Source organism: Caloenas nicobarica, chromosome 3 (genome assembly GCF_036013445.1).
Source record: "Caloenas nicobarica isolate bCalNic1 chromosome 3, bCalNic1.hap1, whole genome shotgun sequence".
Taxonomy (NCBI): domain Eukaryota; kingdom Metazoa; phylum Chordata; class Aves; order Columbiformes; family Columbidae; genus Caloenas; species Caloenas nicobarica.
The window spans coordinates 111,663,591-111,678,941 of NC_088247.1; the positions used below are offsets into that span (position 1 = coordinate 111,663,591).

At 45.2% G+C, this 15,351-nt stretch overlaps 1 protein-coding gene across 1 annotated transcript in view; it reads right to left on the reverse strand.

The window, feature by feature from the left end:
• Nucleotides 1–8,229: 8,229 nt before the first annotated feature.
• WDPCP (WD repeat containing planar cell polarity effector) overlaps nucleotides 8,230–15,351 on the reverse strand; it is a 151,030-nt gene continuing 143,908 nt past the window's right edge. The window contains 2 exon segments of the mRNA XM_065631513.1: nucleotides 8,230–8,411; nucleotides 9,940–10,040. Coding sequence (XP_065487585.1) covers nucleotides 8,230–8,411; nucleotides 9,940–10,040 — 283 coding nt within the window.

A 15,351-nucleotide genomic window follows, 5' to 3' on the forward strand; every position in this document is an offset into this window, starting at 1 on the left:
CCAACCATTTGTGGTTTTCCCTGTGATGACCTCTACATTAGCCAGTCACTGCTAATTCATGCACTTTGAGTAGCAGTTAATGCACATAAATCCCACATGGGTTCCAAACCTGTTTTTGAATTTGTTAATAAAAATCTGCTGGTTTAACTCCAAGCCAAGGAACCCACTGTACTGGAGAGCTCTTCTTTCATGTTGTATGGCCAAGCACAACAAGCTGAGGAGAAAAAGGAGGGTGAAAACGGTCAGAGGGCTGAAGCCTAAAGGAAAACATATGCCTATTTCCAGTTAAATCCCTTTAAATCCCTATTCAACACTATTTTTTTTTTCCTCAGGACAGACAGGACTTTTCCAAGAAAGTCATGAGAGGATTTTTTTTTTTTTTTTTTAAAAATTTTTATGAAAAACTGTGATTTTAGGAAACAGCATTCTGGATCTTATGTACATTTCTAGTATCACTTCCTGTATATTTTTAAGCTGAAATCCTCTTAGCATGCAAAGTAAATAGATTATGATATACTGAAGGATTAAGAATCACTGTCTGGTGTCAGATTAATCCCTCATATAGACCATCACTTGTACTGACAGAAATATGGCTGCAATTCAGCAAAATAGCTGTACGGCAAAGCAAAGCATCGCAGCATCTTATGCAGAACAAACACACGACAGCTGCCGTCCATCGTTGCGCTGTGTATATTTCAGAAATTAAATTTAAATCTATAAGACACTAAAGGCATGCTCGCCTCCGAGTGCTGTGTGAAGCACAGCCATTACAGGCACAGCTCTGCGCGGAGAGGTGACGCAGCAGTCTGATCTGTTTCAAAGCTCTCTTTATTAATTTTTCCCTGTTGAGTTTACAAAAGCCTATCCATTGCAGCTCATTCACTCCCGTCAACCTGCAAAGCAAAAAGTCATCTTCGAATATACTTGTGGAAAGGCACCAATTTGGATAAAGTGCTGAAACGGGTTGGGAGTTTTTCTGGTGATATCAAAATCACTTGTCATGCAGCAGAAATTCAGTAGGATTTCGGCTTGTAGAGGAAAATGGCTGACCAACAACGAGCACAAATATTTTATTTGGGTACATGCAGAATTTTTGTTAATAAAGTACTTCTAATGGCTTGCAGGTTTGTTTTTTCTTTTACACTGTACTTTTATTTCCAGTCTGTTCATTGTATAAATTTGTTGGTCATACAAAACCGATTTCAAGAAGTTCATGGGCTTTGGGTTGTAACTGCCCAATGCTCCCAAAAACCACCAAGCTTAACCCCCACACGTGCCTACAGTAGAGTACAAAAAAATCTGTGTTCGTACATGATGCACCTGATTAAGTGGTGGGAAGAGGGACTTGTGACGATGTGCGCCCCTCTTCACTGTCACAAAAAAACTAGAGGTCTCGAACAGGTGGCGTTACCTCCCCAGTGCATTTTCTCTTCATGGTTAGAGGCGGCAGATTAAAATCTGGACTCCAATGGAATGATGTTCAAGAGGCTCCGCATCTTTTTTCCAAGGCAAAATAATGGCTATTCAACTAAGATGATATATCTAGATATGAAAATTGAGAGCATTCTTCGAAAAATGCTGCCGACTGTGAAAGGCTGCTCTTTCACAGGAGTATCCTGAGTGAAGATTTTATCTGCTGGTATCTCAATAGGACGGTTTTCAGAGCCTTAAGTGGAAATTCAAATCTGCTTCCAAGTGAAGATTGTTAAAATATATAATGCACAAAGAAGTACAGACTTTCCTCTGAGAAGTTTATGCATTTGTCCAATAATCCCCCCCCCCAAATTTTTCAGCATTGCGTTTGTACGATAAATGGGCATCTGCAATTACTCGTTTTTTAAATGTCTTTGAACAATACAATGAAAATGTCACCAAATCACCCTCCATAAGCAAACATGGGGCAGTTTGTGCACGGACGCATTTATGCTAATCCAGAAATAATTTGGATGTTTAAGGGCAGCACTTTTTATAAGCCTGGCGTTTTGTCTTCTGCATGGTTGGATCCAGGGACGGCTGGAAGGTCTCTGAAGAATTTTCTGTGAACTTCACCATCTCGGTTAAGTTTCTCCTTCTTTGCTTTGGCAGCGAAGGGGATTCCCATGCTTGCTCACACCAGCCCAAAGTGCACGAGTTTGAGAGACCCACTGTTTCCAGTCTCCTGCGGGGGAAAAGACAGGTAGGATCAGGCAGGCAGCAGGGACGGGCAGAGTCTTCTGTCCCTGTTTGGCCTGGGAATGGAGGCTGCAGTCCTAAAGCGCTGGAGACTGCCTCATTGTGCAAGGTAAGGCACCTCTCCGCTATTTTTTAAGCTCCTTTGCAACCCCCTCCCCTGCTGCCCTTGGGGAAACAAGGGGCTGCAGCTCCAGCTCGTGGTGTCCCCTGTGGTGGACATGGGGTTAGGATATGAGGGGCTGGGAGCTAAGGCTTCGTCTGCCCTTGAGCCCCCTTTCCTGGTGCCTGGAAGCTTACTGGCAAAAGTAAAACTTTAGATTTTTGTTACCTTTTAATTAAAACATACTGCGAACACCGCGAGGCTGGGTTAACACTAGAGGGTAGCAAGTCAGGTTTTCAAAGTTATGGAGTGATGGCATTTTGCATTCTGCATTCAATGAAAATACGCAATTGAAGCACAAATCCCCTTTCTGCATGGGTGCCTGTGCAGGGTGGAAACCCCAGCCCTCTGGTTTTGCAAAGGACAAGACAATGGGAAGAATATGTGCCACAAGTAGAGGTTATTTCATAACACAGGTCAGAGTGCCTGCAAAATGCATGAGATACTTTGCCTTGGAAAGTGCTGTAGTCTAGTGAGTCATTGCTTTCTTTTGAATTACAGATGAGTTGCCAGCCCTTCACAATGCAAAGAAAAAAACTAGGTGTGGACCTGAAAACAAAGGGAAACGTGTGTCTGGCTGGTGTGGGAAGGGGGGGCGCGCTCGGCCGCACAGGTGGCTGTCAGGGCTGTGCCAGGCTGCGGGAGCACTGGCAAGGATGGATGGATGGGACTGGTGTGAGCAACTCCTTGACTTCAGGCAAGAGGTTAAAAAAAAAAAAAAAAAATTCCCCTAAGCCTTGCAGCTTCATAAGGAACCTTCACAGAGCAGCAGCTCCATCTCATGGCATGTGTATTTCACCACAGAGATAGAGATCGCCGTCCGAAACAGCATTCCTGCGCACAACCTCCCTACCTCAGCGCGGAGGGCGCAGTAAAAGCGCGGCGGCGCAAAGCAAGTGCTGTATGGACGCCGAGTTTTGTCTCCAGCCTGTCGCTTGGCATTTCCCTTGCAGGGAGATGGCAGGAGGTGGCTCTGCCACAATACGACGCCCCGTTAACTCTCGGAGGTGGTTTGAAGAGAAGGAGAAAGTGTCCCTGACATCCCACCTGAGCCAGCACTTGCATCCCAGACCCCACCAGGTTATTCCAGTGTTGAAACTCGAAGTGTGGCTTCACCACCAAGACTGTTGCTTAGGCAGGTGTCTTCAAGGAGGTTATGAGTTGCCTTAGTAGCAGCCATCATGGGAGGGGGTGTGTGTACGTGCCTTGGTTTTTGGGTGGCTGCAAGCATTCTGTGGGTTCTCCTTGCTCTCTGAATGGCACTTGTTGGAGGATCAAAAAAAATTCCAAAAACTTTTTTTGCAGGGGAGCCATAGCAGTAAAGCCTTGAGGAGCATCAGTGGCTGAAAGTAAGGGGTGGTTCTTTTTCCCTAGAGATGTGTCAGCACCTGGTGCAGAGGGGTTTCTGCTGGTGCTTGCTCTGGGGACCAAGTGGGAAGGTAAATGCAGGCTAGAGAAAAAAACAACAAAAAACCCCCAACCAAACAAAAACCCCAACAACAACAAACCCTCAACCAACAAACAAAAAAACCAACCCAAATACATAATATTTGACCATTTAGAATTCAAAGTTGTTTAGGTAGGTCCTTGTTCAAGGCTCAGGGTCCTGACAGCATCAGATAGGTGTCTGACCTGGGTTTGCTGATTTGTGATTTGTGCCTTTGTCTGGGGAGAGGTTAACAAGAACCCGGCTCTGCAGATCTACCTAGTTTCTTGTTTTAAAACCACTTTCTAAAAAAATGACTATTTGCAAACCTCTCTGGTCACACTAAAGCAGACTTGGTGGTGTTGTGTGGGAAGTCTGTGATGTGGCACCAAGTTTGCAGAGGTGTTTAATGTTAATCAAAGGCTGAAGAGCGATAACGACTGGAACCCTCTTTTGACATCTGCATCTTTTCTGATGTAGCACCCTGGCAATAAAAGAAGTTGTAATAATTTGACAAGAGCTGGGTTTCATAGCACAGGAAGAGGGCTGTCCAGGAACAGGGGAAGCCAGCATTGCGGTGCTGCTGCCTAAGGTAATGAGCACCTAGTCATCCAGAGAAGGAAAACACGAATATCCTGACAGGAGAGCATCCACTTGTGCCCTGGAGAGTTCAGATCTTGGGGCTTGGAAATGATGTGGTCCTGCTCTGGCAGGTGAAGGGAGGAGTGGTATGGGAAGGCACACCCTGTAATTGAAAAGCCACTAAGCCATCCTGGACCTGCAGGGATAGCAGGATGGAGGCAGTGGTTTGCTCCATCTCCCCAGGTCTGAGGCAGAATGGAGGATCCCTTTAGTCTCCTGGAGTGGGAAATACAGAGAAACCTCTTCACCATGCTGCTGTATTGCTCCCAGGAGGCTATGCTTTTTCTCCTGGGGATTATTTTCAAGGGTGTGATGAAGGTAGGCAAGGAGGAGAGTGGGAGAGGGAAGAATAAAAGAAGGAGCCACAGGGAATTACTTTAAACACCTCTTTTTTTTTTTCAGGTGCAGACTGCCTAATTCCAGGCTGCAGGAATGGCTATGTAGAAGGACATGCCTGTTGTTAAGATCCATAGGTACTGCTCCCTTTCATTGGAAACACCTTGTTTCCCTTGGATAGCATCATACAAAACCTTTCTGGCTGATAGGTATTTAGCTGAGTGATACTATATTAAACCAACCATTTGATAGCCATAAGGCACCATTGACTTGAGCATCTCAAATTACCATAAATAAGATCAGTGTCCAGTCCAGAAACGACAGAGCAGCTGAGTTGCACATTTTCCAAAGGGTCTAATTTGTCCCGAGGTTGACGACTAAGGTGTTTGGAGGACTCTTACTAGGTGCTACTAAATGGAGACTCTTTGAACTGACCTATATCGTTTTCTCAAGATTATCAAATCACAGAATAACACAGGCCAGGAGGGACTACCTGGAGATCACCTGGCCCAACCCCTGCTCAAAGCAGCAAGACTTGGCTGGGTCTCGAGCAGTGTGGCTCTCGAGGCCACCCCATCCCATCTCCAGCCTTTCCTGGAGGTCAGGACTGAATATGAACATCAAACCCTGACCACACCAAACACTGCATATGGGATGCTCACTTTTCATTTACTTCTCCCCTGTTGCTTGCAGAGCCGTACCCATCCGAGCCATGCACAGGGCAAGAAAAACTGCAGCTTATCCTCGCTCCTCTGTTAACTACCTAGGTCATCCCCACCTTTGTCCCCAGTGATGGGATCTTCTGGCCACTGCTGGTCTCAAAGCTGCCCTCACCCATCATCACCCATGCACCAAGGGGCTGCAGTGGGGACACACATGCCCTGTGACAGGGCAAAGCCACTGGCACTGCTGGGGGGAAGGCGAGTGGCCCCCGCAATAGCATGGTCTTGCTTCCAAGACATCTTTTGCATGCTGTAGAGCTAAGGCTTTCCTCTAGAAACAAATCTTGTTCAACTGCTTGAGCGTTGTCTGGCTGTGTGACAGCCAGATGCTCTGGCAGGTGACTGGGAACATTTTGTTGCATGATCTTTCCAGTTTCAGGGAGGAGAAGCTTCCTCATAGCTGAGAGTGGCAGCAAGCGAGGATGAGTGCTTTATGATGCACCTACAAAAGACAGAGTCCATGTAGGATATGTTCCCACTGAGGCTTCTGTGGCCATTTGCACTGGGAATAGGTCAGTTCTGGCTCCAGCTGTTTGCCAATGAACTGGCAAAGGGGGACAAAGCAAATCATGCATCGCACAGCTGCAGAGATCTTCCCGCAGAATTGACTGTGCAAGAAGGGCTGGGTTTTGGGTGTGCTCCCCTTGCGTGGCACCGAGCCCAGCATTGTGAGGGCTCCCTCTGAAGCAACGTGCGGGAAGTGGAGGTGGAAGGACGCCAGCCTGGGGGGAGCAGGAGGGTGAAAGCAGGACCTCAGGGGTGGGCTGTCTGTCAAATGCTGGCACTGATGCAGCAGGGCTGGCGACGGTGTCTGAGTGTACAGCTGCTGCTGCTGTTGGGTTTGGGTTGGATTTGGGATGGGTTGAACTAAAGCCAGAGGTCAGTCTAGCCACAAAGGAGCTGCTTTGATTTGCTGGGTGCTGGTTCCTGTGTTGGTGCAAGATTTCTGAATTTCCACATGGCATTAAAAGTCAGGACAGAACAGTGTTGGAAGTGTACTCCCAGAAGTGCAAAGTTAGTGTTGGCAGTATTCAAGAAGAGACTAGACAATGCCCTCAGACACATGGTGTGAGGACTCAATGATCCTTGTGGGTTTCTTCCAACTCAGGACATGCTATGATTCTATGATTCTATGTTGCATGGATGGCTTTTCTACTCCGAAAAACCTGGTGTGCACAAATAGGGTCCCCCTTACTCAGGGAATCGTTTCCCTCTGCAGCCCAAGCACCTGTCAGAGCTGCTGTCTCCCTTCCCTTGGTCCTGTGAGAGGCAGAGCAGCTCTGCAGGGCTGGAGATGCCGTGTTTTGCTGTGCACAAGCAGCTCTGTGATGTATGGTGAAACCAGAGCACCTCCACCGGCGTCACAGAGGTCACACTTGGACCCACCAGCTTTTAGCAGTGGTGACTGCTCAGCTGCAGTAACTTTTTTGGAGCCAAAGGATACTTTAACCGTTCCCTCATGTAAGTCCTTAATGATGCGATGGCAAAGCTTTCTTCTTTATATCATTCTCATTATACAGCCTCTACATTTGCACTCGTGGATTTTATTGTGATAATCCAGAGCTTCCAGATAAACTTCTCAGTTTATTAATTCAACTGCTTACGTGAGGGCAAGGAGCATCTTATACACTGCTCAAGGAAGGGAGCTGTGGATAACCCAGCTGCAAACCCAGGAATCCCACCAATGCCTCCAGACAGTCACTGCTGCTATATTTGACTATACTCTGTATCCTGAGGCCACCAAAGCCATCAAAAGGCCACTGGCGACACCCTTTGAGTATGGGGATTTCTCACCAGCGTGACCCTGGACCGGTGAACTCTGTCACCTGCTCCCCAGCCTTTCCCCATCCTCCACCCAGTGAAAATGCGCGGGGGCCCACGGGAGGCTGCAGAGGTGGGGCCAGCACGTGTTGTTCTCCAGCGCTTCAGGACTGGTAGAACAGCTCTTAGAGCACGATTTTACTTGGCACAGGATAGTTTTGCAATGAAAGAAATAAATAAATGCCATCCTGCTCCGCTGGGAGGTTGAAATGTTTCCTTTTTTTTTTTTCCAATGATCTGTTTGTACCGAAGCCAAGCTTTGAACACTTTGGCCTCAAAAATAAAAGTTTCGACAAGAACCATAATTGGGAGGAGGCTAAAATAAAGGCACTCCTGTGCCCTCATCCATGCTGCCGTGAGACAGCTTTTCTTTTATGTTATTTTTTCCTTTAAAGTAGAACTGAAGGAATGCATAGGTGCTGCACGCTGCTGACTCATCAGCTCTGGAGACAGGATCACCCTGTATATGTGCTCTATACGCACCCCCACCGACACCCAACCACTTGGGGCACCAAACCAGTCTGGGAGGGAATATTCCCACTGGAGATGGGGGTAGCTGAAGGATTTGGGGGATGGGGGTCTCCCTGCCCACATGGAGCTCTTCTCCTCCTCTCCTGCCCCAGTGAGCTTCTCGCCATCTGGAAGAGCGCAGACATGGGACTGGAGGCTGGGCGGGGCGGGGGGAGGAAGGTCAGCTCACATTTTTGGCAGCATCTTGCCATTAAATTAGCTTAAAGCGATCATGAAACCATAGGGTAGTATTTCACTCCTCTTTACTGTGGTCTTGCTCATGAAAGTGCCGATACGAGCACCAGCTAGTTCATGTAAGAGAAACATGGATGGAGGACAATTAAGTTCTTTCTTAGATGCCATCCAACAGGCATCGGATAATAATAATTTTTGACTTTTATGCACTGTACTCAATTCAAAGCTTCAGACGAAGCCCCGCTCTAGCAGTGTGGTATAGGAGGATTTCTACCAATTTCAGTAAGAGCCCTGCAGGCAGACAGCTTGCAGGGACAGGCTCGGGGAGTTTCAGGAAGCTGCAAAATAGAGTAAATAATAATAAGTAGAAATAAAAACATAATTCATAAATGCGTTACCTGCTCTGTAGGAACTGCTCTCAAATTTCCTTAAAAAAAAAAAAAAAGAAAAAAAAGAAGATCACCATGTTATTTACATTCCATTGAACTCGCTGAAAAACCCAAACAAACAAGGGTACGGTATTAGGTAACTCTTTCACTTTTTTGATAGGACACAGCTATTTTATATCCTGTTCTTCAATGGATGAATTAAAATATCTAATATATTGCTTACACAAGTTCATACATGTAGGAGATGTATATTCCCTCATAAGCTACACCAAAGCAACTGTGATTTTTGTGGGTAGGGCAGTACGGAGACATGAGGCCAGCGATGGATCGAGGTTCCCACATCGTCCCAGCTCGGTGGGGAGCTGTTGCAGGAGTGGGACGCAGGCACTGCAACAGAGCTGGGACTGCAGGACACCACCCTACCTGTGCCAGGGTAGCTGTGGGTGCAGGCTGCCTCCCTGAGTGCTCGTCCTGTGTCTCGGGAGGGTTTTGCAGCCCATGTGCTGTCAGGTTGCTGCTGGAGGTGCTGGAAGATGAATCTTCAAGTTACAGCTTGAGCCAAATTAACAGCTGCCAACATCAAAAAGAAGTCCTGCTGCAGGCAATGTGCTTCTGCCCCTCACTTGGTGCTGTCTGTGGTGTCCTCTGATCCCCAGGCAAGGCACTTGGGCTCAGGGGATAGATGAAAGCCCACACAAAAGCAAACAGATAGTTTTTTTGGTTGGGTTAATACACTGGCAGCCCTCTGTGTGATCCTGTGAGCGTGGGTGGAGGCAGCTCATGAGGGGGAAGCAGGACCTTCCCGTTTCGATGGTGGAAAGCTGCTAGTTCAGCCGCACTGTAAGGTGGGAGCACACCTGTAGCTGGCTTGTTTGAAACTATCTATTTCAGTGGAACCGCAGTTACACCTTGACTTTCCATGTCAGTGCGCCTGGAGACCAGCTCTGTTCCTACACACCTGTCAGTACAGAGGCGGGACACCCGGACAAGGCAGAAGATAAAAATCCTCATCTCACCCTTTGTGCAAATACTCTTACATATCCCTGCCTGGCTGACTATACGGGACGACTCTTTTACCATTACTTTCTTGTGCTGGACTACTCCTCTATTATACTGTTGAATCTGCTATGACAGAGATACCAAACGCTGCCAAAGCAAGCTGGCTGTGCCTGTTTGCTCCAGAACCCCCTGCGGAGTTAGTGCAAAACGCTGCTTCACAAGCCACATAACTGGTGAAGCTCTGCTGCTGGAGGACCTGGTCATTGCACACCAAATAACAGAGTAACAATGACCAAAACTAATAAACGCTTTGTCTGGTTTTGTTAAATTGTGAATAGGCCTGCAAGATAAGGAGATTCATAATGATCGGTTGATTTATTCTATGTCGTGAGAGCCGGTAGCCGAGTCCTCATGCCTCTCTCTGCTAGGTATACACAAACCAAGCTCATGCTGCAATGCCGCTGCCTTATTTCTCTTCCTGGATCCAAGTTCTTTTTCACGATATCAATCGCCATTATTTCTAGCTCCAGCCTCTTGTATGTATTTGAAAGCAACTCGTTTGCTTACCTTCCTGGCTGCTGGAAAAGGGTTTCTCCATCGGGGAGGTAATGCGGCCATTCACTCCAGGCTGACGCTCGGTGTCCTCTGCCTGTCTGCGGCCGGTGGGTCTTTGAAAACAGAACAGAAGTGACAGGAGGGGAGGGAGCAAGGACTGAAGAGCTCGGGAGATGCTGCACAGCAGAGCAAAGTGGTTTTGTTTGTTTTCTATCTTTACAAGCACACAGCAGCCTGTGTAATTCCCTGGCTACAAACTGCAGCTCTTTTTTAATCAGATGCCAGTATGTTTGTTGACTGGGCGTCACTAGGATCACTCATGTGCCCGTGCAGTCGCTCCAGCACCATCCCGTCATTCAAAGATGCCATGTAAAGTTGGTGTTTTTTTGAACAATCAAAGTTTTGTTAAGCAGGACAGACTGGGTATGTGGGACACATGTAGCAGGCATCTGGCACTGTGGCAGCCCTGCGCAGAGGTGGTCAGGCGGATGCTGGGAGAGAAGGATGCCTGACCCAAAAGGCAGCACTGATTTTCTGAGATTTTCGCAGTTAAACCCTGTCCCCACACCACTTCCATCACTGAAATCCAAGTTGCAAAAGGGAGGCAAACATAAGCTATTTGTTACGGAAAATGCAGATGGATTTTTTTTTTTTTTTCGGTTTTGCTAGTCTTGGTTTCTTCACTCATCATTAATCTCTGCTTATATAGGCATGTGGAAAGGCAATCCATGCACAAGGCAGTGGAACTGGAAATTTGGAGGTTATCTTGTGCTATCTTGGCTTGCCGACTCACTGCTTGTCCTGCTGTCCGCAAACTGCCAAGTGCCTGGCGAAGTCCGAGGGAGCATTGCCTTTGGCAAGAATGAGTTGAACAGAGAAAATAAACTAAATCTCTCAAGCCAGGCCAACTGGGAACCTCTTTGGAGGATTTCTCCACGTTTGAATGACTTTTCTCCCTCTGTGCAGATAGTCATGTTTGGCTGAAGTAGTGTTTTACTCAAGGGTGGCTTTCAGATATAACAACAGTGTAGTTGTGAGAATGAAAATATGAATGCTTTTGCGTGGCACCCAATTTGTTAACTGCCACAGTGCAAAATCTCGCTCAGCTTTGACATTACAAATAATATATTCCAGGCATAAAAACCACTTTATTACTGATGGGAACATAAATAATTAGAGTAAAAGCTCAGATTTTCCCTGTGCCTTTGTCTTCACTCTACTGGTCGGGTGATAGCTATGCAAGCAGCTGGGCATCTGTAAAGCAACTAAAAGCAACTCTCCTCATCAGCTTTCCTGAGACATTTTTAAGCTGTAGTAATGCAACTCTCCCACCATGCTAAGCTTTATTGGTTCAGCAAAAGAACCTAAGAAACTTCATTGGAGACCAGATTATGCTGGTTGCAAAAATGGAGGGATTCTTCTGCTCTTCGACCCCATTATCTCCCTCCGTAGTGTTTTGATCAGCTTTCTTACGCACAGCCTCGGATTCCGCCGAGACCTGCAAATTGCTTTTTTGGCTGCCAAATTGCCATAACCCTTCTATTTTTATGTTTTAAAAGAGCTTAAAACCCTCCATCCTCTTTGGACGTGTCTTTAAAATTGACCAGTACTGGGAGGATTTCATGTATATCCAAAGGCTTAGAAGAAGATGTTACCTCTACCGAGCTTCTAGTTTTACAGTCAACAGACATGAAAAGCCCAGCGGGGATAAAAGGAACTTAACCAGTTCTGTCTAATGCATATAAATCTACCTAAGAGCTCAAGGCACTGGAAGTACTCAATGTGCTACATTTATCTGAGTATAAGATACAGAAATGGGTCTTCAGCCCGCATGCCACATGTCCCATTTTGATGCCAAGTTAATATGAATTAAGAGACTGAGATGAATAAACAAGGTCAGTTTGGGCTGGGCCAAGTTGAATTAATGTAAAATAATTGTCAGTATTTTCTGTCAGCAATGCTGGTTTATCTTGGCTCGGGATTCTCAGTGCTATAGATTGCAAAATGTTTTCAGTGGAACAGTTGGCAGACATTTTATTGATTTTTCTTTGTTTTGTGAATGCTGGAAAAATTTCCATTAAGTATACACACTGCTCATGTGATGAAGTCAAATTGCTTTTTCAAACTTTTCTTTCTTCAAGTGAGCTAACACAGTAATACCTTAGCAATCTAATTTAATCAAGAGGATCTTTATTTGTAATCAAGAGGTCGTAGAGCGCACCTTGATACATCTCGAGTACTTATGGGGCAATAAGAGTTAATTTTGTATTTTCAACACGTGTTAACTAATTAATTTGCCCAACACCCCTTCGGAATTGGTATTGCATTATCTCAGTTTTACAGATGTAGAAATTGAGAAGGCAACTTCATGCAAAGCCACGTGTATTTGCCTCCTGTCATGTTCCCAATGCATGTGAAGCTCCTGTTGCCTTCACTGGAGCTGAGCAACAGCAAATAATGAGACGGGAGGCTGCAGAAACTGGGCAGGATTAGCGCTGCTGAGCTGCTGGATCCCACCTCCATGGCGAATTTCCTACACCACATTGCCACATCCCCACAGCACACCTCTTAATAGAGCTACTTTGGAACTGAAAATTGCTAGGACAGATAGAGCAGCTTGTAGGATTACATGTGGACCTGTAGCAGACTGTATTTCTCAGCCTATATTCCTTCTATTTTAAGTCCAGGTTGGCTTCCTGGTTAAAGAGGACTTTTGAAAAATATGATTGACAGTGAAAGAACAAACAGAAGTGCCATTACAGTGGTGAATGTTTAATTTGTTTAATTGCATGAAACAATGGAGTAAAGAGTAAGAAATCTGTTTAATGTTTTGGTGCCTTGTTTGTTTGTTTGCTTGGTTTTGTTTTGTTGTCGTTTTCTAATATGACGCACAGAAGGGCAGACAGTGGGATAACTCTAATTCTTTCACTCTTAATGCTGACTTAATAACTAACATATACATATATGAAAGATTGTCATGCAGTTTTCTCTTAACGCTTCCTGAGGTTTGATCAGTGACGCTACAGATTCAAAATATGCAAACATGCTTCTGAGCTTAAATAAAAACCTCATAGAGCAGTAGAAATCTGTGTATTTTTAAGTGCATAAGCAACAGAAAAGTTTTATGATAAATATCACTGTGATGATGCATACTTTTGTCTTCTATCCTTACAACTTGTATTAAAATAAGAGATATCCTAATTAAAATAGGAGTAGTTCTGGTTTGGGGAACAGGGACAAAGTAGGTAGTTCCATTTTTTGATAATAAGCCAAAAAAACCCCCCTAACCCAGCTCAACACACATCCCGACACTACCAGCAAACGCAAGCTATTTAAACCCAAAATGCATTATGGTAAGGAAACAGAATGACACAGTGATGGGGAGGAATCCCACACCGCAGTTCCCAATGCCGATGGCAGAGGAGCGAGTGCAGCTGCAGCTCCGTGCTGACTCTCGTGTACCAGACCCTGGCACGGTCGCAGGCACTCTCTAGTTGGCTCATCCAGAAATCAGCTGTCCCACAGGGAGTCAGTCAGTTCCTTTACCATGTTGCCGAGAGGATCAGTATGCTACCTTGGTCCTCTGAACAACAGTGTCCATACCTCCTGAAAATATTTTTCTCATTTACGAGCAGCAAAAGGGTTACACTGGTCAACATGTTTACGTACATAGATAACAAGAATAATGAGCGGACAAGAACTGCTAGGTGTAACACATCCAACACTTGGAAGGAGGGAATGGCAATGGTCAAAGGCAAATGTAAGCCAGAGATGAGGGCTCTGTCTTGTAAAATTATTCACTAGACTGTGCATTGTTGGTGGTATTTAACTGTCCCGTTAATGTTACAGTGAAAGAAACCATGCATCAAATAAAATGGTTATATCTAGAGCTTCGTCCTGGAATCTTTACTGCCCATAACTTACTCTGTGTGTTTGCAGGGTTTGGAAAGTTGATTCCAGTTCTCCACTGATAGCAACGCTACTGCTACTAAAATGTCATGCAGTTAACCCAATCTCCTCTCTCTGTAAAACATACTTTAGTCTTAAACTAAGTTCTCTGTTTTCCGACTGTTAAGACAAGAAAGGAAGACAGACTTTGCCTAGCATAAATTCTCAAAGAAATAAACCCTTGAGACTATTTTATAAATGATCATTTTGGTTTCAGCCTTTTCTGTCCCCATCTCTGTCCCAGCCTACAGCTTTCCTTGTTAGGCAAAGGGGATGATGATTTGAAGAGTTAATCAAAGCGATATGTTAATCATGCAGCCTGAAAACTGGGCTTCTGTTATACATCTGCAGATGTTAGGCTCCCTGAAGGGCATCAGTAACAAGGTTTATTAAGCAAGTTAAACAGAAATGTCCTCTGCTAGTCTTCACAGGGCCTAGGTGTAGTTCATGAGATATTCCTCAGCTGTCCCAAAACAAAGGTTCTGTCAAAGTTTAAACACAGGAAAGAAAGAAGTCTGGGTATGTGCAGGAGAAGAGCTTCCAAAAACTGGGGTGAGATACAGATTTGGGACAGTATCTGGGTTGGACAGGGGTGGTAGTGTTAGAAATACAGGTCAATTGATTTCATGGTTTTGGTGTGACTACCTGGTACAAAGACGTAAAGCCAAGGCAGACAGAAAAAAGACTCTGGGAAAGAAGAAAGAGTCCAGATCTGAGCTGACTCTTGTTACATCACCAGCAAGGATGTTTGTTGTAGGAAGTCACGGCATGAAGCCAACATAAGCTATAGGCTAATCTTGCCCTCCTAAACTACAAATCAAGTCTTCAGAGGCAATATCTCATGGATTTCATGGTGTGAACCGTGAGGTTGTCATATGCAGGGACAGGAGCTGGACTCGATGATCCTTGGTGGGTCCCTTCCAACTCAGAACACTCTATAAAGCATGGCTGAAGTGAATTGGCCAAGACAGGAGGCTGTGTTGTGCAAGGGGTTATGGCAGTAGTAAATCTATTACGAAAATGGAATTTTCTTCTTTAGTTTTTCTTGACGGGAAAGAAGTAAGTAGGAAATTATTCAGGATGTACATTTATCTCACTGTTGAGCAGAATACATAAACACTGAAGACCAGCATTAAACAGCATGTGGAATGGAGAAAGCCAATAATGAAACAAAAAGTGACCAAGCTAATGAACAATGAAGGGTCTTTACAGGAGAGAGAATATGTCCTGATTATTGACTTTTAAACTGCAGGTAGTGGTTGAAGGCTGGGAAGACATGGACAGTGGAAATGTCAGATATGAATTTGTGATGTGGGAAATTGGTTAGAATAATAATTTTGCTGTGCACTTACTAAGATACTCAGCTGCAAGCACTATACAGCTGCAATTTAATAAACTTCACTGCATTTTAGTAAAGTGTTGTTGCCATTTTTTGAGTGAATTCACTGAGGCAGAAGAAGGCAAATACAATTTGAT